Source organism: Phalaenopsis equestris, unplaced genomic scaffold, assembly GCF_001263595.1.
Source record: "Phalaenopsis equestris unplaced genomic scaffold, ASM126359v1 Scaffold000326, whole genome shotgun sequence".
NCBI classification, from domain to species: Eukaryota; Viridiplantae; Streptophyta; class Magnoliopsida; order Asparagales; family Orchidaceae; genus Phalaenopsis; species Phalaenopsis equestris.
In genome coordinates this window covers 213,078-241,068 of record NW_018164768.1, presented here as the reverse complement: position 1 = coordinate 241,068, position 27,991 = coordinate 213,078, and the positions used below count along the sequence as shown (strand labels likewise).

The window sequence follows — 27,991 nt, the reverse complement described above, 5'->3', positions numbered from 1 at the left end:
TGATCCAAGTTCTTTCGACAAAAAAAAAATTGAAGTGGTGTGTGAAAGGGGGGCTGAAAAAGGACTATAGAGCGAGAAAGAGAGAGAGAGAGAGTCAAGCAAACAAAAAAGTGAAGCATGTATCCAACTGCACTGCGCTAGGAAGAGAAAGAAGAAAGACCAAAGACTGGTGGGAGGGAAGGAGGGGTTAGCTCACCAATGATACTGAGAAGGCGCCCTTCACCCAAAAAACCACCAAATAGAATAAAAGGATAATTACATACACAACACTCGAAAGTCAAAACATTGCTATTTACAAAACTCGAATCCAAGTGACTTTTTCATAAACAATTGATATGTGTCACCATGAAACCATTGAGATTTTGATAAAGATAAAAAAAATGTGGGTTGATTTTATCATGACTTTCGATATTTGAGTGAGAAATTGGAAAATGGACGAAAGGGGGTGCTAGATTTTTAAAATGCAGTGTTTCGAGTGTCATGCATGTAATTGTCCCAAGAAGGAAAAAAAAAAAAAAAAAACTTTACATTTCATAATCTAGAATTCTAAGATGGTTAATCTTTTAAATTTTTTTTCTTTTTTTTCCTTTTTTTTTTTTTAATGTGAGCAGTTACCTCAAAGGGTCAGAGTAAGGAGGCAAAGAGTCCAAAGTTTCCTTAGGACCAGCTCTTGATCCAAATGAAGAATTCTTCAAGTGGTCTGAGTATTTCCCTCATTGAGGGCAATGGTCTCCATCTGGGAAACAAGAGATTCCTGGTTTGTCTGAGAGCCATGCTCGGATTTCCTGTCCTCCGATTCATTTTGGTGCCTGTTAAGTAACCAAATCTGCCATCCATCACGTTTTCTGACTCTATTACCCTGAGGAAATACGAGCAGTTAAAAGTAAATTCTATTATTACAAAGAGAACCTTCTTATTTCAATTTGTATTTTTAGTAAATTGCCTAACAAACAGTTAAGTCCAGATAGAAATTAATGGTTTGAAGCTTATTTTCCAGATACATGATTTTTTTCAACGTTTAAGACAACTGAATTTATAGCTTGCAACAAGGCAAACAAAAAATTATATTGTGCTCCATAATATGAACAAAACAAGACGTAAAAGAAAGGTGCATAACAACCATGTTCCCGATAGTTAATAACATATATTAGAGACAAAGATAGCTAGAATAGTATGACAGTTTACGAAACTCACACCAAGAAAGTTTGAGATAAGTACTTCACTTTTCAAGCTCAAATCGGGGCAAGAAAGCAAATTCATTTTCTAATATTACTTAACGCTCAAAAAAAAGCTGTAGTGAATAAAAACAACTGAGGTCTTTCTATTCTAGCCATAAATAACTATTAGTTGGCTTTATCACACACACTTGTATAAGTACTAGGGTCAATACATGCTAATACATCATGACATTTATCACTTTTCTTTGGCTACCTAGCAAGTTAGTATGAACAAGGGAAGAGAAAGAAGAATGCTTCAGACATTGAAAATTATACTAGTAACAATTAAAAAGAAAGACAGAAAGAGAGTGCAATCTTATTGAATACCTCTACTTCCAAAACATTTGAGGGTCTGATTGCATCCAATATAAATGGGGTGCTATCTGTTAGCTGCTTAATCTGCAGAATAACAACAGGTAATTTCAAACCTTCATTATGATAGCCATAAAGCTACAGAAACGTCAACATGAACAGATGAAAAGCATATGTATAGAAAAGAATAACTAAAAAACCACCTATCTAAAAATTTTCAGATTCCGTCATATTTGCACAAAAGAAAAACCCACACTGAAACTTCTATAAACTGAATTCAGTATAAGAGAAAACTATGAAATTACAGAACATAAGAGCCCTATTGGACAGTGGAATAGGCCTCAAAGGTTTCCTGAATTCACATTAAAGAAAAATAAGGCTTTTGCACTTAAGAAAAAAAATATATTAAAAAAATAATAATGAACTTACAATCCATTATTATGTTTTGAAGCTAATAGTAGAACATGAGCATATAAAAAAAAAGGGTCCATCATAAGCTCTTATATGCATATAATGAAAGCATAGACATGATACACTAATAAATAAGCAAAGTAATATTTAAATATGAAAACACAAGAAGTCTCCAAAAATTGAATATAGAAGGTCAAACTTGTTAAGAATGCTCTTCAATAGCAAAGCACTACTACGTGAACCTTTTCCTCTTTGCATTGTACTCACAAATCAAGTGCTTTATGCATTCGAGCACCAAAGCATGTGCTAGGGGCGCAACACTCCTACAACTTAGCCACCTTTGGTCAGGTCAATTTTGTCAGGTTCAGTGTTAACAGTTTATTCTTCAATATAAGAAGCAATAGTTGAGAACATAGCCCTCAACTAGCATCAATCTGTGTCTTAACCCTCGACCGACAGCCTTCGTGTTTATCCACCTTGACCTTCTCCGTTGATGATCACAACCTTTGCCAGCCACATTGAACAGAGTCTTACCGTAATCGCGCGATTCATCTTGCAATAGCTGCGACCAAACTTGCAGCCCTCAACTTCCATCATCCCAACCCCTCAATCTAAAGCAACTTGAAATGAGTGAGTATGATTTTTTTTTAATGTACAGAAGACTTTTTAAACTTAATCAATTATCCTTTCTAATTGTTCACAATAAAATATTATAATAATAGCAGAGTTTAAGTTAGAACCGCTTACCTCAAATTGACATGTAAAATATGCTACTTCATAGTTCATACAATTAAACACTTCTCATTTGAAAAAGAAAATACACTAAATCAAACCAAACAGTTTTATTACATTTCAAAAAGAATATCTAAACAGGATGACACTTTTATTTAATAACATACTGGATCATATATTCCTATGAAATACAGTGTCCACTATTACCACTATAAATATAAATTAATACAATCAAAATCCTAGGTTTACTGTTATTTTAACAACGTGCCACCAAAAAAAAAAAAACATAAACACACACACAGTAACAAATAAGTTTGTTTCTAATGACCGAATGAGAGATTGTTATTAAATAATAATTACAATTTCAATAAGATCAAGGGATGTTATTGCTTTGTAGAAAATCTAAGAGAAATCTAATACAATTTTTTTTTTTAGTGCAAACACACAAGCCCATTTATCTCCAAGGACTCATCTCTATCATATAATTTATATTTTCTTGAATTTTCTGTTAATTTACCGTCTATTGATTATCTTATTAAACTCAAAATTATTTTATGACATTTTATCCCTCTTATAATGCCCTTTAGTGTCTCAATATGATGAAGATGATTGGTAGATAGCATTGATGTCCCTTGTTTCTTCTCTTCCATCATCACTCTATATTAACAATCATGAACTAACAACCCATTATAAAAATTTTGAAACTAATAGTAAATCGTGGGCATATAAAAGGATGGTTCATCAATATGCTCTCGTATATGTAGAATCAAGCCCAAACACAATACATAAAAACAAAATAGAGTATAATTTAAATATACATACATAATAAGTATACAATGCAGGATTATAAAATACGCTATCATAACTATTGTTGCTATAAATTTTGAATTTTTTACTTCGTAATATTTATAATATTATTTGTTAATATAATTAAGCATTTTTCATTTAAAAAATTAAAGTAAATCAAACCTGATAGTTATTATGATAATTAGAAAATAATATTAATAAAGGACGGCTTTTATTTAATGAAATACTCAAAAAATGATACCTAAATAAAAAAAAATCTAACACTATTATTCATATATTGCAAATACAGGTGCCCATCAATATTCTAAAGATATGAGATCTTAAGTGTTAGCATGCATAGATCAACTTAAGCAAATCATATATGATGCCAAATTGGGCTTAAAATTTATAGTTAGCAATGATGTACATGGATTGGTGGCTAACAATGGGGATAGCTATAAGGGTAAGTATATATATCTATAACATAATGACCTTATATAGCATTTTAATAATGGGTTTGAGGCCCTTAGAGTCCATACTCACTAGGAATCTTCATAAGAAAAAATTTACTAGTGCAAGGCCTTCCTGCACCAGGGAAGCTAGGATTCTAAATTTATCAAAACTTTTGTATTTGTAACTTGAAGTAAATATAATATCACTATGTTTATACCTAATCAAGATCCTAATTTCAGGATAAAGATGATAATCTTGTTCATTGGTAGAATCTAAACATACTAGAAGCGAGATGCGATAAATATGAACACCAAAAACTTCTTGATAGTATCATTAAGCTTGATCACGATCGCAACACAGAGCATGAATACATGAGCGACACCAATTTTCATCTGGTAGGCTAGATGATACAGCACCAATATGCCATCCGTATGAGGAATTCTAGCTTCAGGATTTTAGCTTTTGCAAAAAGATCACCCTGAAGGCAATGGCTTGTCCTAAGCATGTTGAGCATGATTTGAGAAAAGATGAAATAAGAAGTAACATTCGATGACAAGCTCAATCCAAGTTTTTCCTTGACTGTTAGAGAATTTAAGTCATCATTTTGAGTGGAATAGTATGTCGCACTACAAATAGATTTGATTTTCAAAAAACAAAATTGTCCGGTCAACGCAAATTCCATCAAATCAAATGTCAAGACTGAATGCTTAACAATAGGATTTAAAAAAGGCAGACCGATTTTTGGCTCATCTAATTCTAAGTTAAAGAACATTTTTTGACCTAAGGAAACACACCGATAATTGCATGGTGGAGAGTAGGCTAAAAAAAAAAGGTCAAAGGGCCACAACATGGCTGCATGCAAAAACTTCTATAACTTTATACACCCCAGAATCGCTATTACAATCACTTTTTGTAAATAATTTAAAATTGAAGGACATTGCCTCACCTTAATCACCTATTTTGAGGATACAATGTCAATGGAACTGTTAGAGAAGATACATTGGTAGATGAAGAACAGAATAAAAATTTGTTGGGAAACTTATCTTTTCCATATCAAACTTAGTATTGCCTTTGTAGTTGGTAGTGTGAGCTAATAGATACATTATCCTTACGAAGAACACCTGACGGTTATTTACCAAATTTTAAGGTATCTCAAAGGAACCCCAAGCTAAAGATTAATTTTAAAAAACAAATAAAGAGAGAGAAATTAGATCATTTACATATATAAACTGGGTTGTTCAAACTATGATGTTCAAACTATGATAGAAGATCAAAAACTAGCTACTGCACCTTTATATTGAAAAATATGACTTGGAAAAGCAATAAAATAAAATTAAAAAAACAGTATTAGTTGGAAGCAGTGTTGAGGAAGAATTTAGAGCTCTAGGTCAGAGAATATGTGAGTTGCTTTTTTTAAAAATATTGTTAAGTGAGCTGAAGTTTAAAGAAAGCTATCTTAGCCCTATGTAGATATGCTCTAACAAAAAGGTTGTTACTACTATTCCACGCAATCATATTCATTATAAATGAATAAAACATGTGGTACTTGATCAGCATTTCATCAAAAAAAAAGAAACAAGAAAACATGTATGTGAAACATATACGTTCAACGTAATAAGTTCTTGACTTATAAACCAAAGGTCTAATCAAACTGGTAAATACAAAGTTAGTTGGAAAGCTATGAATGTTCAACATGTGTAGCAAGTTAGAGGAGGGTTGTGAATTTCATTAATAATGCCATCTTTTCACAGATTCCACTGCAACTGCCATATTGCAGAATCTTCATTGCTATCTTATTGGTTCAAAAAAATTATAAATAAGTGCAAAATCCTACTTATAACAAATATTCATTATCAAGCAATGCAGACATATACCCTTATTTTCCCTAGTATGGATTCAATGAATGGACTGAAGCAAGCATGTGTCAGAGAACAGCTGTAGAAATATTATAACTATGATTTCCACTTGTTATTTAGCTTCTATTATATTCCAAAACAATTTTGGCGCTATTCTATAAACTACATTGTACCATGTAATAGAAGTGAATGAATAGATTTACTATTTTCAATTATGTTTCACTCCTGCTTGCTTATCAGCTCCTGTTTATGTTTTCTTACGCTATAACAAAAGCCTATTGGACCACAACACGGGCAGGAATTTCCAAGTTCATATATGGTAATTTTATTCACATCATTTTATTAGAAAATGACTCACTGATCCATGTGTATAAATACTACATAGTCAAATAGGCTTCACTGTTCATCTTTTTTTATATCAAAATGTTCTTTTTGACCCATATGACAAATGAGAAGCAAAAAGTTTAAAAACAAGGATGCATAAACAATTTATCAATGTATTAAATCTAAGATAAAATTACCATATTGCTTACATGGTTCAAGCACCATATCATGAACTTCTTAAAGTTATCTGCAGTTTGTGTGCGTTCATAATTAAGAATAGATCCAAGCTTATATTACTAAATGACATTACATTGTTAGAATCAAGCAACTGCAAAATCAACTTCTTTTAAATGATTTTGACACAACATAGCATAATCATACCAACCAAAAGAACGAATTAGTTAAGTATTCATTAATAATCCATAATATGTGTGAATAATGCTAAAAGTTAAAGCACCTGCAGCTAATATCATTCTCATTGTGGCAACCATCTTCAACAAAATAACTTCTATAGATTAGCCAAGCAGTGCGCAAGAATTTGAATGCCAAAATAGATTTAAAAAAAAACAGTAAATACAACTTACTCTATTGAAAGTAGCAATCAAATTAATTGGAACCCAACCATTGCTATCCATTTTGGATCTCAGGAATAAATCCTTGCACAAGTTATCTGCACTGCAAACAATAAAAATTGACTGTCAGTAAATCAAATAAAGATATCTCAAATGTGGGACAAACTTACACAGCCATACCTGAAGTAATACTCGATTTGCTTCAATATCAAAGTGCGTTTTTGTTCTGCAGATGGGAAAAATATGGGCTGCTGTGTTGGAGGAGGTGCTGGTTGTGGAACAAATGGATACCCTCCAAGAAGTTCGCGTTGTGGGTAAGTTGGGAAAAAATACATTTGAGGTGGAATATCTGAAAAATGATACAAAACGCATCAAATAGATATGTTTATAAGAAAATATTGAGGATGAGCAATGCAAGACAAAAGCTCACCAGGGTAGAACATGAGACCAGGGAAATGTTGGAAAAGCGGAGGGCCAAAGAATGGCACCATAGCAGGCATGTGTGGTCGCATGACTGGCAGGCTTGGGTGACTCCGCGGCATGTGGGAGTCTCTAACAATCGGAGGCCTATAAGAATTCCAATCACGACCACCACGGCCCTCATCACGCTTGCTTCCATAGTTGCCCCTGCGGCTGTTGCCACTATGTCTCCTTCGTCGATCCCCTTGATCGACCCAGCCATGAGACTCCCGCGGGCGGTGGTCCCAATTGCTGCAATTACCATTATCAGGCTGTCTTTCTGCATTGTTCTGAGAGATTTCCGCCGAACTTGAAGAAGGCGATGTGGGTTCACCGTTACTGGAAAAGCTACCACTGGTTCCAACGTCATCACCACTATTTCCACCGTCACGGTTAGCAAATTTCCGCTGCATAGGAAGGGAGTTCGACCCCTAATGCCAAATACAATCGAATAAAATGATTAATAATTATAAACCGAGACATATATGTTTCCACACAGAAAAAATAATAATAATAATAATAATAAAAGATAAGAAATCAAACCAGAGCAGCGGATGATCCGTCCAATGAAGCTTTGGTAGAGGCTTTGGCGGATTCCGATAGACCCGGCCAAGAAGAGGGACTTCCCAAAACCGCCGGAGCAGTATCAATAGCTCCATTTGTCGGCCTTCCCCATGCCGGCTTATTTCCTCTCTCGGATGCAGGAACATCAGAAGCATTGCCGCCGGTGAAAAAAGAAACGGAATCTCGCGCATGTTCTCGCCGATCAGAAGGAAGAACGGCTGGCTCCGGCGCGGGTATCGCCGTGGCTATCGAATGAGACGGAGAGATGGAATCTGCCTCGGATTCCGCGCGAAAGACGACGAACGCAGTGCGAGGGCCTTCAAGTTCCGAAACCAGAGACATGCTTAGGGTTCTCGCGCCGCGTCGGAGTAGGAAGAGGATTGGCAGAGAAAAGATTAGACTAATACAAGCTTTGGGAGGGAATCAGAGAAAATGCGAAACTCCTCCTTATGAAACCGCCGCTCGATCGTGCACTTTCTTCTCCTCCGCATTCCCCTCCCAATCTCTCATGGAGAAGCCCAGACAGCAAAGGAGTCCTCCAACTTTTACGGGAAGAATATATTTAGATGGAAGTATAATTAAAGCAAATTTACATGTAACATACTCGCACTTTCTTTTATTTACATATCTTTGCATTTATAATATTACAAAAACATTTGCTTCCATACAACTTAATTCTTATGCATTTATCTATCTAACACCTTAATTTTATTTTATTTTTTACTTTTATGCCTTCTTAATTATGCATGAAAAATATATTTCACTTCTTAAAAATGATTGTAGTATTGAAACGTTACAAAAAAAAAAAGTTATTCAAATTATGATTTATCTATTAATATGATACGTGGGTGCTATTTACTATTGATATATTAAAATATATTGATAGAATTACTTTTAATAAATAAATGTTAATATTTATAATCATATTGATATTAAACTTATAGTTTTATGAATATCTTTATAATTAAAAAAAAGGATTAATTATTGCATAATTTAGTTTTTATTATCATTGTCTGTCTACGCGTGGGAGGGTGACAAAAGATATAGTATCTTTATAATAATTGGCCAATCATGCGCTCGCCCTTTGAGAAAATTGATGATGATATGAGTTGTGGGGTCAAGTGGTAATTCAAATATTTGCATAAACTCAATGAATCAAATATGTTTTTTTTTTTGTCATATTATATTAAGCATGTGATGAACGATATTTACAATCATATGTCTAATGAGCAAATTGAGTTCCAAGTACATGAAATTTTTAAAATATGTGAATTATTTCGAGTATAGTACCTATATGGTATTATCATACTTATTGAGTCTAACATGAGAGAACTGAGAATCTATCTGTGTTCAGCTCATTTACATTGAAAGCCGATCAAAAGCGGCTTATGTTCGAATTGGGCTCGTAATGAGTTTGTTGGTGCTCGGCTCGATATTGTTCAAACTTATCAAAATTGTTTGTGATCTGGCATTCTATTGCTCGAATTTGTTCGTGAGCAACTCGAAACAGACTTGCCAGTCAAATCCGCTTGAGCTCGACTCATGAGCCAGCAGTCCATGCGAGGAAGCAATTATGAGCATATATTGCTCAAATAACAGGTTCTCTACATTTAAATGTCTCTAAAACTGCAAGTAAAATTTTATCATAGATGTGAGAAACAAACATAAGAGTAGACCGTGAGATAAGAATGAGAATATGGTAATGTGGCTTGGATTTTATTATTATTATTATTATTTGACATTTATAAATATATCATCCACTTTCTATGTATTTACATATTGTGCACACAACAACCAATTCCTGTGTATTTGAATATATAACACCCACACTTTACTTTTTTTTACATTTATACAACTCAAATATCTTATATGTATTATTTTAAATACAATATAAAAAGTTAATATAAAAAGGATATAAATAAATATAATTATCTAGTTATTACAAGCCAAAATGAGTCAAATACGAACGAACAAATTTTCCTTTTGTGTTAAATCAAGCTCTAAAAAATTGTTCATTTTCAAATTAACTTGTTTAACGAATGAATCGAACATGATCGACTTAACAATACAAACACTAGCTACTCGGCGGTTTAACTCGACTAACCACAATGTGATCCAAATAACTCCAAAATAGAGTATCAAACAACAATAACTCAGTCCAAAGAGTAACCGGAATGGCACTATACTCAGACTTAATGGAAGGAGTGCCGAAATAGGAAGCACATATTGATGGAATTACTAAATTAATGAAAAATTTACGTGCATCATTTAATTTCTATGTATTTACATATCTAATACCCAAACTTCAATTTTTATATACATACCTCCTTTCGTATTTAAGAAAACACTTTTTTAAAAGTTTAAATTGATAGCGTTTTTGTGATATGAAAGATTTTGGTGGTGAAAATGTAAAAACAAAGTGAACGTGTTACGTTTGTAAACACAGAAGAATCTAGTTTTGTGCATATAAATGCCCCTAAATAATAGAGGTGTAAGGGGTGCTCGAACAAGCTGTAAGAATTTCGAAAAAATAAAATTATGCAGGAACAATTAGCCTGCCCCAAAATAAAATAAATAAATAAATGAGACATTTACATGCATAGCACACAATTCTTCTGTATTTACATATCTGACACCTAAACTTTCGTATTTACACACATAACGCTCAAATCTTCAATAATACATCAAAAGCAGCACTATTATCACTTTTTATAAGTCAAATACATATTTTTATGCATAGGTTTAAAATTCCAATGTGCCATGTGGGTAAATATGAAGGTTTAGGTATGAGAAATGTAAATACATAAGAGCTGAGTGCTACTCATATGCACAACAAATGGCAGAGCAGGGCTGATTTATATGGCCGCTAAAAAATATGAACTCTTGGGATGCCTGCAAATGGCAAGTAGCAGAGTAATAAAATGAAGCTGCCCATGTACACACGGCAATGAACAGTACTTAAAAGGCCCTAACATTTGATTCAGCTTTCATCACTGATTTTTTGAATACACATAACGCTCAAATCTTCATGGTATGTGGGCAAAAGCTTGAAAATTAGACGCGAAGGGAAAATCCTGCAGGGGAACAAGTATAAGGAAAGTTGTGCAGAAGTTAAAAGCTGACGATTGCGAGGACCAGATTGGGTTCTTCGATTCTCTTGCAGGCTTTGTCGCATGAACGAGTTCCGAGAAGGACCAATGATCAGCCTAATGATCAACTTACTGGGCATCCATTTACAGAGGACTTTCATGCCAGAGGGAAGGAAGCACCAATGATCAGCCTCATGCAAAATAAATCAAAATATCCAAAAACTTTTTTTTTTTGATGAAAAAGATATTTTGAGCATAAAAATGATGAAAATGGATGCAAAACTTTCTTATATTTAGAGAAACATCACCATCATTAGCCTTAACATGAGAATATTAACTAATGTTTGTTCTTCTTTTAAACTACTTTTATTATCATACTTCATTGGTGCATCTTTTTGGCCTTTATAATATATATATATAGATAACAATATAATATAATTATTTTTTGCACCATCACTTTTAATATTTCTAAACATCCATTCTATCATTCTCATTTGTGTCACACTCAAAATGATTTCTTCATCATGCAACACTCATGAGTCATAAAACATAGCCAAATAATTATAATTTGATAAAATTTACTTTCTAATCTCAGTGATAATCTTTTATACCAAAATACATGGGAGACAACTTTCACTAAAGTTAGTATATAACAGTTTTATGTTTAATACTAGTTACTTTCATCATCTCGCTAGTATGATTATTCCTTAAGCCAATATTTTTATATTATCATGTAACTATTTTTGACATTTTCATTCGCGTCACACTCAAAGTAACTTTTTAGTTAGCTAGCACTTAAATTCATTTAAGATTGCCAACTAAGTACAACTTCATGAAATTCATCAACTCTCAATAAAAATCTTTTATGCCAGAGTACTTTAATAGACATCTTTTTCATAAAAAAAAAACCAAACATTAGCATTTCATCGTTTCTTTCCTCATTCTTTTTAATTAAAACTCATATCTAGGCATCACTTCATATTTTAGAATCATAGAATCGTTATATCAATGTCACACTAACTACAATTGTAAGCTTTTAATTCTATTTTAGAGCAGCTCAATCTATAAAAGCTCATACCTCTCCTAAAATTTTTCTTGATTATTGAAAGTATCCCAACAAAGCAAAAGAATGTCATAAAAAATAGCAAAAACCTAGATGCCTATCTTAAATAACTTGGTTAAAAATCTCAATAATCAATACAATAAAGATACATATTGGAATTAGGGCTGCCAAAACGGCTCGTTGTTCGCGAACAACTCATGTAGACTCATTAACAAGCTCGTGTTTGGCCTGTTCGCTAAGTTAACGAGCCAAACACAAACAAAGATATATATATGTATGCATATTGATGAGTAGTTTTTAAAAAAAATTAATTGACTACAAGGCTACAATAATATATAATCAATTACAAGTGTTAATTAAGAAAATGGAATAAAAATTATTAAATTTGATTCAAATGATGTTTTAAATATTGCCCCAATCATTAACATCTTATGGCTATGTGATTAGGGTTGTCAAAACAACTCTTCAATAACATCTTATGGCTACATGATTGGGGTTGTCAAAACGACTTATTGTTCGTGAACAGCTCGTGTCGGCTCGCTAAGCAAATGAGCCGAACACAAACACGAACTTTTTTAGCTCGAAATATAAACGAGCCGAACATGAGCTAAGCCTGGGCTCGCTCGTGTTTAGCTTGTTTAGACCCCTAATTGGAATGTTGATTCCCTGCTAGAACTAAAATTTCTTATCACTCCACAACTACTTGTACAACTAATCAATGCTCTATCATAAATATTATTTATAGCAATTTTAACACACAAAACGGCTCTTTAATGCCACATTTTTCAAGATCAATAGGGTGTGATGATTCCAATCCCCCACCAAAAGAGCCAAAGCACAAACATACACCCGCAGCATGAAATCCAACATCCACTTGATTTAACATTAATCCTCCAAAACCTTTCCTCTAAGTGAAATGGCTTGCCACTTCTTATATGGTTGTGTATAACTCTTTAGTTAATTAATTAAAAATACTTTAAAAGGTACAAAAAAAATTATATGTGAAAAAGAAAAAATGAATTCCTTTTCAAGGATTAGCACATATTATGCACAAGTTTAATCAATTACAGTAGCTAAAGGGCCTAGTATTCATCCATTCACTTTCATTTTGTCTTTAAATTCTATTCATCATTCACCTTTTCGTTTGATGTTTGTTACTTACCGTTAAAGTTGAACTTTTAAATGTGTGACCTAAGAGGATGGATGAATGATGACTCGTCAAGGTTAAGCCATGGATAAAAGATGATTGAGATTAAATAGGCACAATTTCAATTAATTTATTGAGGTAAAAAACTGATAAATAGTCATGTCCATCTCAAGTTGATTAGAATTACACTTTTACTCCACATCTCTATTCGAAGACATTCTCATTCATCTGAATTGTGCACATAGAAGTTTTGAAAAAATTGCATGGACCGCTGCACATTTAATATGCTAAAGTCATATTATATTCCATTTCTATTACATTCAAAGTGCATTTTTTGCATTAGGATATTCTTTCTAGTATTATTGACTTTTTAATAAATTATTCATTATTTTTAATATTCAGCACTATTTTAAAAATAATATGCACCATAATATATTTTGTGTTATAGCTCCACAGGATAACCATGCTCTATTGACAACTATGAAAAAACCACATAAAGCATACATAATCTATGAATTAACATCCATAAGAGATCTCTAAAATAAATTAATGCACAATGAAGTGGATTCACTGACGTAGAAAGTACATTTTTGTACGCCCAAAGTGATTGTCTCATCCCTCTAAATATTACAATGGCAAAACCTAACATAAGAAAAGATTGTATAATATAATTATCTCGAATAAACTCACCCTCAACTAGAAACCTCGTGTTCTAAAATCATGAAGCTTACATACAAATAATGAAAGTAAAGCAACTCCACCTGAAAGTGCGCCTTAAAATACAAAATCCACCAACTCTCTATGCATTCATGAAAGCCAAACACACCCCTGCAAAGTTAAGGGCTTCAGCATCTACATAGAACTCTTAAACCACACCATTGAAGTAATAAAAAAAATATAAGTTACTTTCTGAGGTTTAATACAAATTTATTTTTTGTCAACTTTCTAATCACACACCATGCATCCAAAATTTTATGGCGCAATAACCAATCATCTTGCATGCCATATTGTTTCTTAGATTAAAATAGCCACTAGGGCATGGCTCATAGTTAAAAAAACAATCTTATAAAGATGCACACAAGAGTAAATGAACAATACAATGATCTATCTCCATTAATCGATAAGAAAACATAATGCACATTTTGAACCAAAGCAATCTAAAATATGACTCGCATTTAAAGTCTTTTCCTCATCATATTTATCATTAACATGCTTCTTTTTTCTCTTCGAAGCATGAGCATGACAATTTTTTTTTATTCCCCCATTGTCCTTGCAATAGAAACAACTAAAATTTTGTTGCTATTAGCTTATTTCCATCACAAAAAAAGATGGACCCCATCTTAAAAGATCTCCTCAGAACTAATAACCCCCAAAACGACTTTTCTTCTCCACATATTTAGCAATAGCATCTTTAATAAAAACAAAATCTTAACTTATAAACTGATTAATCCCTCTCACACAATATAATGTCATAGAAATGCTTATACTAAAGGAAAAGTGTGTAATCGCAACAAAGTTAGATGTTCATTACCAATCTTCACATCAATATTCCTCAAATCCCAAACAGTGAAATTAAACAAACTAGATATGATTTAATCAACATACTTTCATATAAGTAATAAACACAGTCCCTACTACTAGTAAATTTAAGCTTTTAATCATGGACAAAAACTCCAAGTTGAGTCACAACCCCTCGTGGTTATGCCATTCAATGTCTCTTAAAACTATATCTACCAATCAGAACTAAATAGCAAATAAAGTTTTTATCTATAGTCTTAGGTATATCTCAATGTCCAAGGAACCTTCACAAATATCTACTGCATCAGAACATCACAAATCTTTGTTCTTTCAAAGCCAAAACTGTTTGAGTGTCAATTTTTTTTTCTAACTCGAACTTCATAGATGAGTATTCTTTACTAATTACAGGTACTAATTAATAAGAAAAATACCTAACAATTCATTAGGTTCTCATATTAATAATATTTCAAAATCTTATCCACCAAACACAATTAAATTTCCAAGAGGACTTATTCATTCATTTTTATATGCCTTATTACTCATTGTCTCAAACATATTAGAATATATCAAGCGAATTCACAAATCTCTACCTGATTTGAAAAACGCGCATCATATTTCTTCAAAGCCCAAAACTCTTTATGCCATCAAAATTTACAATCTCAAACATTAAGGATGGCATGTTTCTTATTAAACTCAAATGCCAATTCTAGGAAAAAAAACAATTCTTATTTCAACCAGTGAATACAGTGAACATACAAAATAACTATAAATAAATAATGCACCGCAAAAATAACACTAAGATTTATGTGATTTGACTAAAATAAGTCTCTATTCATGAAAGAGGAAAGACTATCTAATCCGCTATAAAGAAGTAACATGAATGTATAAAATAAATTGGGCACAAAAGATATTCATTTCTAAACCTAAGTACTATGATTTGAGCCTTATACCTTCATTTTGAAGATGAAAGGAAATATCAATCACCCAATTAGTTAGTGTTTCAATAGAGAAAATAAACAAAAAGGAATTAAAATAATACCAATAATCACCAACTTTTCAAGAGAGATAATACGATTTGGGTTCATTGAGATGATCATCGCCACCAAAAATTAAATTTTCTATCAACTATTTTCTCTTTATCTCTTCTCCTATAGTACTTCTCTGGTATACCAAGGTATAGATTCATCAATTAAATTCCTAGTAGCTTAGTATATTCTATTGAAGGCTAAGGAATCTCGGACAGCCTTGTTTCCCAAGCTATTCAAATAGAAGACCAACATGGATCAATTTACAAGAGAATTCCATGCACCCAACACTGCTGAATTTCACCTATTTATAAACTATTAAAGAGGTGGCTTCAAAGAACTCATCAAAAACTGATTTTATCTCAAAAAAAAATAAATAATTTATTTTAACCTAAAAACTATATTTTCCATTTGGCTTGTCCTAGAAAATGATCAAGCTAACATAAAAATAAATAGAATTAGCAAAAGAAGATGAAATTTTCAATAAACAGGGTTTCAGGCAATCAATCCATGATTATATTCAAAATAGTCACAGATTTATATAAATATCATTGCTCTATTAGCATCTACAAATGCAAAAATCAGCCAAACCAACTGAAAAATAAGATGCATGTCTATAGAAGCATTCAAATAGCCACTGGAGACTGATAAAACAACAAAATGTTTAGGTTTCATCAATAATACAATATTCTCATTTTTAAATAAAGCAGTATAGTTAATTTCAACCATTTATTCTATAGAATTCCTTAAATCATAATCAAGCTCAGGAAATAAGGTGTTGTCTGGCAACAGATAAATTTTAAGGTATTAGGATTTAGTAAATCCCGTAAATTCGGATTTACTAAATCTTGAACGTGTTAAATCCGGAAATCTGTCTAGCAATAGATTTATTAAATTCTGTAAACAATTTCTGAAAGAATTTAAGAAGTTGTTATGGTTGTTTGAGACGGTCGGAAGCCTGTGAACTTAAATCTCAAGCCCCCCAAAGTTAAATCCACCGGTTCGTGGGATTTAGGATTTACGGGATTTATGGCTGAAATCTAAGAAATATGGATGTACGGAATCCGGGATTTATTTTGTCCAACATGACCATCTAGCAGGATTCCACTTAATCCTTAAATCCTACATAAATCCTAGACTAAATCTGTTGCGAGCGAGCCCCTTAAAGACAAAGCAGATAAATCCAGGCCTGAAAAGTACTTTCGTTCGCATAGAAATTGATATTTATAAAGCAAATATTTTTAAGACAAGGCCAGTAAAAAAAAAAAAAGCCTAATTTTGTGCCCCTTTAAATTTCTCAAGACATGCAGATTAAAGAAATTTTAAATAACAGAATCTGCAATAGCTAGACTGTTCTATATCTGATGGAGTATCCAGAAGCCAAACGAAACGTTTTAATCTATTAAACAAACAGCATATGGATACACGAAACTGAGGGAGTGATCAAGTGTAAAGTTACACGTTTTTTAGGACATTCCTTCTTGCGAGAAATCTGGCAATCGGCGGCGTCAGCCCGATCGTGATTGGAACACGGATAGGGAAAAGCGCCTTGTTGCAAAGGATCGCTAGCGCCAACGCACCACCACTCGATGCCGCAAGTTCTGCTGTCCGATTTTTAAGCCGAGGCTGCTGCTCCCCTTGGTCGACGGCAGTGGGAGGAGGGAACTCGTGGTCTTCCAGAATAACAGACGTAGGATCTTCTGTGGATGCTCCACTGTCTCCCGAAGGAGACTGATGGTGAGGAACTGTGGAGGAGAGTCCAAACTTCTCGAAGAGGGACTCAACCTCCACATTGTTTTTTATGGCAACGTAGAATCCTGTGATGGAGGCTGCGGACACAGACAGATGGACGCCGAGGGCCACCTTTCCGTACTTCTTCATCAGATCTCGTAGCCGGCCGGAGAACGCCATAGATGGACTGGAGACTAGTGCCTGGTTTTCTGGTTTTTAGGGTTTTAGGAGAGTCCTTGTGTTTATTGTATTGACGAGGTATAACGTGGAAAAGTCGAAAAATTATTCGGTCAGATGTATTTTGGTGGGTCTAATTAAAATTTTTTTTAAAAAAAATAGTTAAAATAATTCTGGCCGTAGATCACCGTGATCTACAGTCAGGATCGGACAGTATTGACGAGGTATAACGTGTAAAAGTCGAAAAATTATTCCGTCAGATGCATTTTGGTGGGTCTAATTAAAATTTTTTTAAAAAAAAATAGTTAAAATAATCCTGGCCGTAGATCACCATGATCTACGGTCAAGATCGAACACCGCATACATCTCGCATGCGGTGTCCGTACGCAATAATTTCTCCGAAAAGTCCCGGTTAGAAATAAAAAAATCAGTTTTCTAAGTTTTATTATTATTATTATTATTCAAAAGGAATGGCTAGAGCCTCTCACAACCCCTAATATGTCCAACAATTCGAATACGACTAATCTGAAGAGTCTTATATTGTGGATGTCAACCAACGCACAAAAACATGCGGCACAATTTTCTAAGTAGCATGTACATTATATATAAGATATCATTTTCTCAAACATATTTTAGATCAAAATACACCCATTTTTACTACATAATGCATATTTAGGTTTCATTTTAAGGAGCTTCATCTTCATCGATGCTTCTTTAATAATCATGTTGTCAAAACAATGGAGCTAATCTGAGATCTAAAATAATGAAAACTTATCGTTCTAGTAAAATAACTTCATGAGACGTTTAGGGAATGGTGTTTCACCAAACAAAAACTTTTGCACTTGCCGGCGTTCACTGCAATGCAACAGAACTTCACCATCATTCCAAATGAAGCCTTAAAGTTCATCACAATGGACATTAATATAATAAAAAAAATCAAATAATATTTAATAAGATTAAAAAAAATCATTTTAAACATGTTGGAACATAATTTGTTGATGATTAACAACATTATATATGATAGGTTGTATTCTAAAAGTTATAAAAATACAACAAACAATAACAACAACAAAACCTTTATCCCACTAAGTGGAGTCGGCTATACGAATCCTTTTTCTCCAGTGGGTCATATTTAGTGTCATATTTTCATTTAAGTCTAATAAATTAAGATCATTTTTATACAATATGCCTAAGTCATTCTAGGTCTACCTCTCCCTTTCTTAACATAAGTCGAATCTAAAACATCTACTTTTCTAATCAAATAATCACATGGTCGACGTTTAATGTGATCAAACCATCTAAGACGATTCTTTAATTTTGTTCGTCACTGGAGCTACACCAATCCTATCATGAATATATTTATTTCACATTTTGCCTCTAAGTGTAAAGCCACTCATCCACCTAATCATTCTCATCTCGGCAACACTTGACTTAGTTTTATGCTTCTATTTTAAAGGCCAACATTCAGTGTCATAGAGCATTGCAGGTCTCGCCACCATCTTATAAAAATTTTCTTTCAGTCTAAGCGGTACTTTTCTATCACACAATAGGCCCAAAGCATTCCTCCACTTCAATTAACCAACTTGAATTCTACTAATAACATCCCCAACAATATCCCCATCACATTGAACAATAGACCCAAGATATCTAAAGCGTTCACACCTTTTAATAATTTGATCACCCATAGTTGCATTTCTGTCACTAGAGCTACTACTACTGAAATTACATTCCATGTATTCAGTTTTAGTTCTACTCAAAAGAAAACCTTTAGACTCAAAGGTAAACCGAAGTGTCTCCTGAGTTTTTTTCTCTTGTCTTATCCACGAGAAGGATATCATCAACAAAAAAACATACACCAAGATACATCATTCTGTAAGTATCAGGTAAGACCATCCATAACTAAAGCAAAAAAGTTATGGGCTTAAAGCCGATCCCTGATGTAAACCAACCGAAATAGAAAATTGTTTGGTCAATCCTCCTTCCGTTCGAACACAAGTAAGAGTTCTTGTATACATATCTTTAATGAATTGAATATTATTAAAATGATCAAAATAATAGAGTACAACCGCAATAAATATAACACAAAAAAATTTTAAACTACATGACACATTAGAGAACTATTGTAACCACTTTGTTAAAAGCTTATAAAATGATAACTTTTATATTAAATCTAAGTTGTAAACATAACAATGATAAACATTATCTCATTCATGCTATTTTAATAACTAACACATCAAATTCAAATAATTATAATATTCTTACAATAATTGCAACACTTGTGATAAATATTATCTCATCCACGTTATCATAATAAATAATACATTAAACTCGAGCAACTATTACATTCTTACAATCATAACAAGAGTAAAATATAACTTTTGTAAGATGCCTTCTAAATCAAATACGACTTGATGGCCTTTTAGGAGCATCCTAATAAAACCTTTATCGTGTATCGCTATAGGGCGTAACCAAGTTATATCCATGCTGGGCAATTACCCCTTTGGAATTTACAATTTATCGATATAAATAGTTAAAGTTAATATTTGTTTTTATGTAGTTTAGGTAATTTAGTATTATTGCCAAAATCGGGTAGATCTGTCATTCTTTGTACATGAAATAAACTCCCTATTTATAGGATAGAGTGCACAACATGACGATATTACATTTCTACACCTATTTTAATGAGGGGTGTATTCAGGTATTTTACATATATTAGCATATTGTTCGGCTGCTGGCTAGCTCATTCGGGTGAGTTTGTTTGGCTTCGGCTCCACAGGACCGGTTAGATCAATTGGACTTTATTTATGTTGTCGATCAGCTGAGATTAATTGGCTACGGGTCAGCAGGATTGACTTGATTGGCTGAATTAGTCTGGTTGATGATAGATGGAAGAGCCTCTGGACACTTCCAATATGATTGGAGGGGGTAGAGGGACTAGATCTTCCATTGAGTTGGCTTCTTCATATCGGTCGACTTAGATGCAGAATGGCTTAGATTTGCGTCATTCGGTCGCTTTTGCCTTGCTTTCTCTATAACTCACACGACTCCTAGTCTTCTGTCTGTGAGTCCTTCTTTGTTGTACTCTCCTCCTTTTGTACAATTAAATCTTCTCAGCGTTAGCACAAACATTTTTAATGCACAGTAATATAGCTTCAAGGTTTCAAAGATCTAGGATTCATTTTGTCTGAATATCCATTCTACTTATAAAAAGGCATTGTTTTCAAAAGAAACAAACAAAAGTTTAGCCTGATAGCCTGTTACAGAACAGTAGCTAGAGTAATTCAAATATTAGATTTGCTTTTCATAAAGTTCGGTGACAGACCGAAAGCCCAAGCATCAAATATGTTAACAATACCAAATGCTGTAAATTAGATTGAACGGAATTGAACTGTTAAACTACCCTATTTTGATGATACACATTCCATGTATTTGGACTTCCACTGGAACTTCCATATCCAGTAAGCTGCATTGTTAAATCCACAGATAAGGTTCTAATATTGCACAGAATTTGGAAAATACAAAGCGCAGTATACAATCCCGAAAGAGACTGAGTATCAAAATACTCCACAAATCTTTTGCAAGGAGCCATTTTAGTGCCAGAGTTTACAAAAGTGTTTGATTAGTCCTCGAACTCTTTTAATCAAGGCTGAAATAGGGACCAATTCAACCCCAAATTAAAAAAGTTTCCACTAACTTGTATGTTCTGGACTAAAATGTTATCATATAAATAGTGAGGGGATTATTTCAGACACTTCACTCAATTGGAAAATATATTTTTTAATCTGCTCAAACGTTGTGAATTTAAAGATCTCCCACTGTCAGAAGGTGCTCTTGTCATCTAGTGCAATTTCCACAAGCTGAAGGTTTCCCTGAAGTGAGGAAGCCTTACAAGATGGAAGGAAAGAGAAACCATCCAAGAGTTTTAGGCATTTCAACCCCCATTTCGCCATCAAGAACTCAATCAGATGATGACCGCTGCATTCCAGAATTGCGTCAAGTGCTTTGTTCAAAAGTTTGTAATATATAAAACAGATAAAAGTAAGAGGCCGGTTGGGATTACTTTTGTTTCTTATTTTCTATTTTTTACTTATATTTTGATTTGAAATAAAAACATGTTTAACATATTTGATTAAGATTGATTTTAAAAACACTCAAACCATATAGAAAAATAATTTTGAATATTTTAAAAAATATGTTAAATTATTTTAGAAACAAAAAAAAAACAACACATACATTTTAAAAAATTAAAAAAATAAATAAATAACAAAAAACAAATTTGTTCCCAAACAAGCCCAATTACAGAGTAAAACAGGCACCTGCGGTTATGATATGTAGTGATAAATACAGTTCCTTGAGAATTTTGCAGGAGGAAAGTAACCGTTGCAAAGAGATCATCAAAAGCTTAGGAAGCACAATTCCAATGTTAAGTCAGCTCAAACATATGAAAGAATAAGTAGAAAATGTCAGAGCTGTGTCAAAATTAACCCACCAGTTGAATCATAAAATACATCAGCTCCAAGAATTATATGAGGGTGCAATTCAAACAAAGCAGCATCCCACTCTCCCCATGTGAGGCCAAGTACCTAAACAATCAAAAGGGAAAATAAATATCAATAATGCAAAGAAACAGGAATTTTTCAAACCTCAGAAGCACATAATTTAGGCAGGGGTAGCAATAACCTTGCAGTCAAGCTTATTAAGATTGCATATTCGCTGCATGTTCTCTACCACCTGCAGTCCAGCCAAAAGAAGAGAACAATAAATCCAAAGGAAGATTCACATACATATCGCTCAGTTTCTACGTATTTGCATGTCAACACCTAAACTATAATTATTATATACATGCCAACTTTACCTTTTTAAAAGTCAAAATGAAGGTTATTTTGATGTGATATGAAAGATTGGGTGTTTAAGTAAAAGTTTTGGCGCTAGATATGTATTACTTAGGTTGCATGTATGTAAATGTCCCAATTCCAAAATGCTTTGCAAGAGAGCCATTTCTTTTTGAACAGATTCGAGACAAGTTCAAGTAACAATATGGTTATGGTTCAGCATCCACTTGGTACAACACCAAGGGTTTGGGCCAACAAGAGGCCGTTTGCCGAACAAGTCCTTTCAAGTCATTTAGTTGCCTCAATCGAAAACATTTCTTTTTTATTTTCATTGTGACACATTCTTGCAAATTTTTTAAGGCTAGTTAACGGCAAATAAAGTTTTTGGTTAGATAATATCTACCCATTATTTCTAAGACTGAATTCTTGATCACTTTTCAATATTTGGAGAATTTTGGAAGCTTTGCTTTCTCCTTGTAAAAGTGAAAGATTTGTATATTATCTCTTTTGATGAATATTATCCTTGTTCCTCTTCACTCTTAAATATTTTATTAATTTCCTGGATGGGGGACTAGTCATAATGAGTGGGTGACTTTCAAAGTGTTAGTGTGACTTTCTTGATCCAAAGTTACTAATATAAGGTCATTAAATTGATTTCCACTGTATTTTTTATTTTCCTTGGCGGTTATAAAAATTGCAAAAGATTCATGGTTTGTGAACTATGCATCTTATGTCCTTATTGCAGGAATTTTCTAAGTTTCATATCAGATTTACATTAGAAACCATAAACCATACAGCATCCTACATCTAATCACAGCTTAACTCCTTCATTCTTAGTGCTCAACAAAGCATAGAAAAAGGGTCCAAAGTCAGCACAACCAAAAAAAAAAAACAATTTCAGATGTTGAATAGCAGAAAATTGTAAAATAACAAGCTCAAAAAAGCCTTCAAAATTTATCAACGCACAGAACCACCTGCCTATTCAGGACAGTTTCCTTAGTTTCTCATTTCCTGTGTCAATTTTAATGTGTATTTACAGTTGGTTGTGAAATAAACTTATTCATGTTTAAAACATGTTCAGGTAAAAAGATTTATCTTTTACTAGTAAAAGAAGCCAAGAACCTGCAATAGAAAGAGACTCTTGACGTACATCTGGTTTGCGCAAATCATCCGTCAATGTTACATCAGCTCCGACTTTAGCAGCAACTAAACCAGGCAGGGATGTTCCAGCGCCTAACTGTACGAGAAAAAAAATGAATAATTTTAGTGTATAAAACTACATTATACAAAGCCACCTTCAAAGCTACCTTATATGAATCAAATGTCAAGGTTTAGAACATTTGGTAGAGAAAAGTTATAAAAAATTTCAGCGAAGAGAATTGGACCTTTCAATCCATAAGGTGTTAGCACTTCACATAAACAAAAAAATTACAAGTAAAAATATACCTTTTATGATTGTTTTCTATCCGTCTCAGTTGAAGGTACTAATATCCAACAAGCACACTTTATGTGGAGCTCCATATATACCTCCAATGGAGGTGCAAGCTTGCCTAGCACTGTCATTTTACATAGTTGATCGACTTAATAGTGAGATATACATTTCTTTTTGTTTTGAAATATTTTTGTTATATGACTCTTAATTGGCTAATTAAGGCAATGCAAACTTGTGATTATCTTAGAAGCTTCTATGGTGAACCGGGTCTACTTGGGAGGCCTCGTCTTGTTATAAACAGATGAGGGAGGCTTGGTCTACTTGGTCTACTTGGGAGGCCTCATCTAAGAATGAAATCAGATCAAGAAGGCCAAGAAGAGGAAGAAAATCAGTCTAAGAAGAAGAAGAAGGGGAAACACTGCAAGAATTAAGGGAAAGGAGAAAGAGTCTTAGATCTTGTATCGAGATAATTTCAAGAGGAAGAGATCTAGAGGTGTGCTCATTCCTCGATGTAAAAAAAGTCTTGTAATTCTTCTTTGCCTTAGTGGATTTGTTCGTGATTCTCTCCCGTGGATGGAGGTCTATGGACCGAACCACGTAATTCGTTGGCGTTCTTGTGTTCTTGTTGCGTTTCATTTTCTGCAGTTATTTCTTTCCATTTTTTCTTTGTATCTTGCTTGCTGCGATTTCTCATTCAGCTGTCCAGATTCTGCAATTCGATTCTTCGGTAGTTCTGTTATCTAGCTACAGGGATTTAGCCGAAGCCCAAGCTTAGCGAGGCGAACTGCAGGTGCTCTTATCACAGCACTTAAAGGTCTTCGGGTGTCCAGATTGCAGCCTGCAGGTAGTCTTCTGACTGCAGACTATTCGGTAGTCTAAGGATAGAAGAGGTATCGGCACTGGCAGCAAATTCAAGTTCCAGGGCTACAATTAGTTTGTTATTGGAAATGCAACAAGGAGTTTCGGCTTTCAAGAAAGGGGTTCTTTGGATTGTTGGGTAATCGAACTGCAGCCCAACAAGGAGTTGGACACTTCTTTCAGCAGTGTTCTTCAGCAGATTTTTTTTATTTGGCAATTTGGTTATTCAGTTCTTTCCAACTCACTCAATTCGCATGAGTTCTTTAGAATATTTCAAGTGTTCGGTGGGGCAAGATTTACAACAATTGGTGTCATCTATGGGAATCCGAGCCACGACAATGGGCTCCACCAAATTCGACATCGAGAAATTCACGGGAAAGAACGACTTCGGCCTGTGGAGAGTGAAGATGAAAACACAATTGGTGCAGCAAGGCGTTGCAGAAGCCTTACAAGGCCCGACGGCATTGTCGGCCGACATGACCGAGAAAGAAAAAAACGAAATTTTGGACAGGGCTCACAACTTGATAATCTTGAGCCTTGGCAATAAAGTTCTGAGAGAAGTTTCGAGGGAGACGACGGCTCAAGCGCTTTGGGCCAAGCTCGAACTACTCTATATTTTCTATATGACGAAATCTTTGGCTAACAGACTCTTCTTGAAGTAACGCCTGCACCTCTATATTGGCTAACAGACTCTTCTTGAAGTAACGCCTGCACTCCTTCAAGATGCATGAAAGAAATCCGTCTTAGAGCAAATCGATGAGTTCAACAAGATTATTGACGATCTTGAAAATATCAATGTCAAGATGGACGACGAGGACAAGGCACTGGTACTACTAAACTTTAATCCTAAGAGCTACGAGCACTTCAAAGATGCGATGCTCTATGGAAGAACGCAAACAATCTCTCTAGAAGAGGTTCAATCGTTAGTCAGAGCCAAAGAACTTCAAAAGAAGCATGAAATGAACGAAGAAATGGGCGGAGCAGTCTTACCATTAGAGGAAGATCAGATAAAAAGGGTTCAAGAAACTGTCAAAGTAGATCAAGATCAAGAAAACGAAAGAAGGGTTGGAATCAGTCGTTGAAGGGATCTTACAAGTGTTGTCACTGTCATAAGGAAAGTCACTTCCGGAAAAACTGTCCGGAGAGGAAGAAGAAATTTCAAGAAAATCCTAAAGATCCTAGAGAAGCAAACATAGCATCGGACCACTATGATTCAGCTCAAGCCCTGGTGATCACCGAATCAGAATCCAGCAAGGAGTAGATCCTCGACTCGGGGTGCTATTTCCACATGTGTCCTCATAAGGACTGGTTCGAGACACTGCAAATAGAAAATTGTGGTCTGCACTACTTGGAGACAACAAGGCTTGAATGGTGGTCGACAGTGGAACAATCAGAATAAAGACGTTCAATGGAGCCGAACAAAATTTGCAATATGTCAGGTACGTTCCCGAACTCAAAAGAAATCTGATTTCTTTAGGTACGTTGGAGTCAAGCGGATACTTGTTCAAGGCAGAAAATGATTGCGTAAGAGTAGTTAAAGGTTCTCTCATCATCATGAGAAGGGTCAAAAAAATGGGCTTTACTCCTTAGTTGGTAGAACCGTGATTGGTAACCTCTCTAATGCAATTCAATCAGAAACCGACAGGACTAGACTATGACACATGAGACTGGGACTTGTAAATGAAAGAGGCTTACAAGAACTGTCTAAACAAAACTTGTTATATGGAGATCAAGTCAGTAAACTGGAGTTTTGCGAACAATGTGTATTAGGGAAGGCTACCAGAGTGAAGTTCTCTACGGGAACTAACACATCAAAGAAACCACTTGATTATGTTCACAGCGATCTATGGGGTCCAGCTAGAACTCAAACTCATGGAGGAGGGAGGTACTTCATGTCCATTGTAGACGACTACACCAGGAAGGTATGGGTCTTTATCCTAAAAACAAAAGATGAAGCTTTTCAACGGTTCAAGGATTGGCGAGCTCTGCTCTCACTGAAAATAAGATGGAAACAAAACTAAAGCACCTGAAAACTGACAATGGCTTGGAATATTATTCAGAGCAGTTCAAAGAGTTGTGCAGGAAGAATAGCATTACAAGGCACAAGACAGTTTGGAACACCCCTCAACAGAATGGGTTGGCTAAAAGAATGAACAAGACTCTCTTAGAAAGAGTAAGGTGCATGCTTTTAAACGCCGGTCTACCCAAAACTTTATGGGGTGAAGCTGTGTCGACTGTCTGCTATCTTATCAACAGATATCCATCAATTGCTATTGGAATGAAGCCTCCTTTGGAGATGTGGTACGGGAAACCAGGTAACTATGATAATATCAAAGTTTTTGGATGTATTGCATATGCTCATGTTGGACAGGACAAGCTGGAAGCAAGCTTTAAAGTGCATTTTCATCAGTTACCCGCTTGGAATCAAAGGTTACAAATTGTGGTGTCTAGATCAACAAAAATACATCATCAGTAGAGATGTGGTATTCGATGAGTCCAAAATGGCAAACCTGCAAAGCTATGTTACAAAGAATTGTGCTAGTAAGGAGGACACTCCAATTGAGGTGGAGCTGCAACAACAACAAACTTTGATGGATCAAGGGACTGTTGTGAACAACCAAGACGAAGTGGTAGAAGACCAGCAAGAAACTGAACCAGAAAGCGGATCTAATGACTACAGTCCAGTGAGGATAGACAAAGAAGAACCATGAGACCGCCATAGAGATATGACCATGCAGATTTGATCTCCTATGCATTAAGCATCGCAGAAGAGATAAAAGAAGCATAACCGAATAGCTACAAGGAAGCTCTAAAGAGTAAGGAAAGACACAAGTGGGTAGATGTTATGAATGAAGAGATAGATCCCCTGATGAAGAACAAGACTTGGGAACTTGTGGACCAACCAAAGAACCAACGTGTAAGTGGACCTTTAAGAAGAAGGAAGGCATGCCAGGCATTGAAGAGGTAAGTATAAAACAAGACTTGTTGCAAAGGGATTCACACAGGTAGAAGGAGCTGACATGCTCGCTAAGGTGTTACCTACAACTAAGTTCAGATACTGGCTGGACTTAGTGAACTCAACAGGGGGCTAAGGGCCCCATCGGAACTAGATGAAGGGAATCTCTATTATAGAGCATTGTAATTGAGAGTCAAGGTGGAGAATTGTTATATGACTCTTAATTTGCTAACTAAAATAATGGCAAACTTGTGATTTTCTTAGAAACTTCTATGGTGAATTGGATCTACTTGGGAGGCATAATCTTGTTATAAATAGATGAGGGAGGCTTGTAGAGGATACTACTAGGACTAAAAAATAAATCAAACCAAGAAGGCCAAGAAGAGGAAGAAAATCAGTCCAAGAAGGCCAAGAAGAGGAAGAAAATCAGTCCAAGAAGAAGAAGAATGGGAAAGACTTCAAGATTTGAGGGAAAGA

General features: G+C 34.4%; 3 protein-coding genes across 4 annotated transcripts in view; all 3 read right to left on the bottom strand.

Annotated features, from left to right (window-relative positions):
* Positions 1-122: 122 nt before the first annotated feature.
* LOC110025687 (la-related protein 1B-like) lies at positions 123-8,246 on the bottom strand. 2 transcript variants are annotated; one of them, XM_020726298.1, is made up of 7 exons: positions 7,666-8,246; positions 7,094-7,553; positions 6,844-7,012; positions 6,676-6,766; positions 1,545-1,616; positions 616-859; positions 123-166 (listed from the first exon to the last, which is right to left on the bottom strand). In XM_020726298.1, the coding sequence occupies exons 1-6, from the start codon at positions 8,026-8,028 to the stop codon at positions 692-694; spliced, it is 1,323 nt and encodes a 440-aa protein (XP_020581957.1). In that variant the 5' UTR covers positions 8,029-8,246; the 3' UTR covers positions 123-166; positions 616-691. The 2 variants fall into 2 exon arrangements, with proteins under 2 accessions (XP_020581957.1, XP_020581955.1); XM_020726296.1 differs by having other exon boundaries at positions 129-217.
* Positions 8,247-16,904: 8,658 nt separating this feature from the next.
* Positions 16,905-17,510, bottom strand: LOC110025738. The gene has a single exon (XM_020726368.1). It carries the CDS (start codon positions 17,437-17,439, stop codon positions 16,984-16,986), a length of 456 nt encoding a protein of 151 aa, XP_020582027.1. The 5' UTR covers positions 17,440-17,510; the 3' UTR covers positions 16,905-16,983.
* A 3,153-nt stretch (positions 17,511-20,663) lies between these two features.
* The window catches only part of LOC110025727 (methyltransferase-like protein 23), an 8,686-nt gene continuing 1,358 nt past the window's right edge, over positions 20,664-27,991 (bottom strand). Inside the window, exons 3-7 of the mRNA XM_020726357.1 lie at positions 23,419-23,505; positions 22,117-22,167; positions 21,926-22,019; positions 21,753-21,837; positions 20,664-21,411 (exon numbers count right to left, since the gene is read on the bottom strand). Of these exons, the coding sequence (XP_020582016.1) occupies positions 21,255-21,411; positions 21,753-21,837; positions 21,926-22,019; positions 22,117-22,167; positions 23,419-23,505 (474 nt within the window). The 3' untranslated portion in view covers positions 20,664-21,254. The remainder of the gene's footprint in view (positions 21,412-21,752; positions 21,838-21,925; positions 22,020-22,116; positions 22,168-23,418; positions 23,506-27,991) is intronic.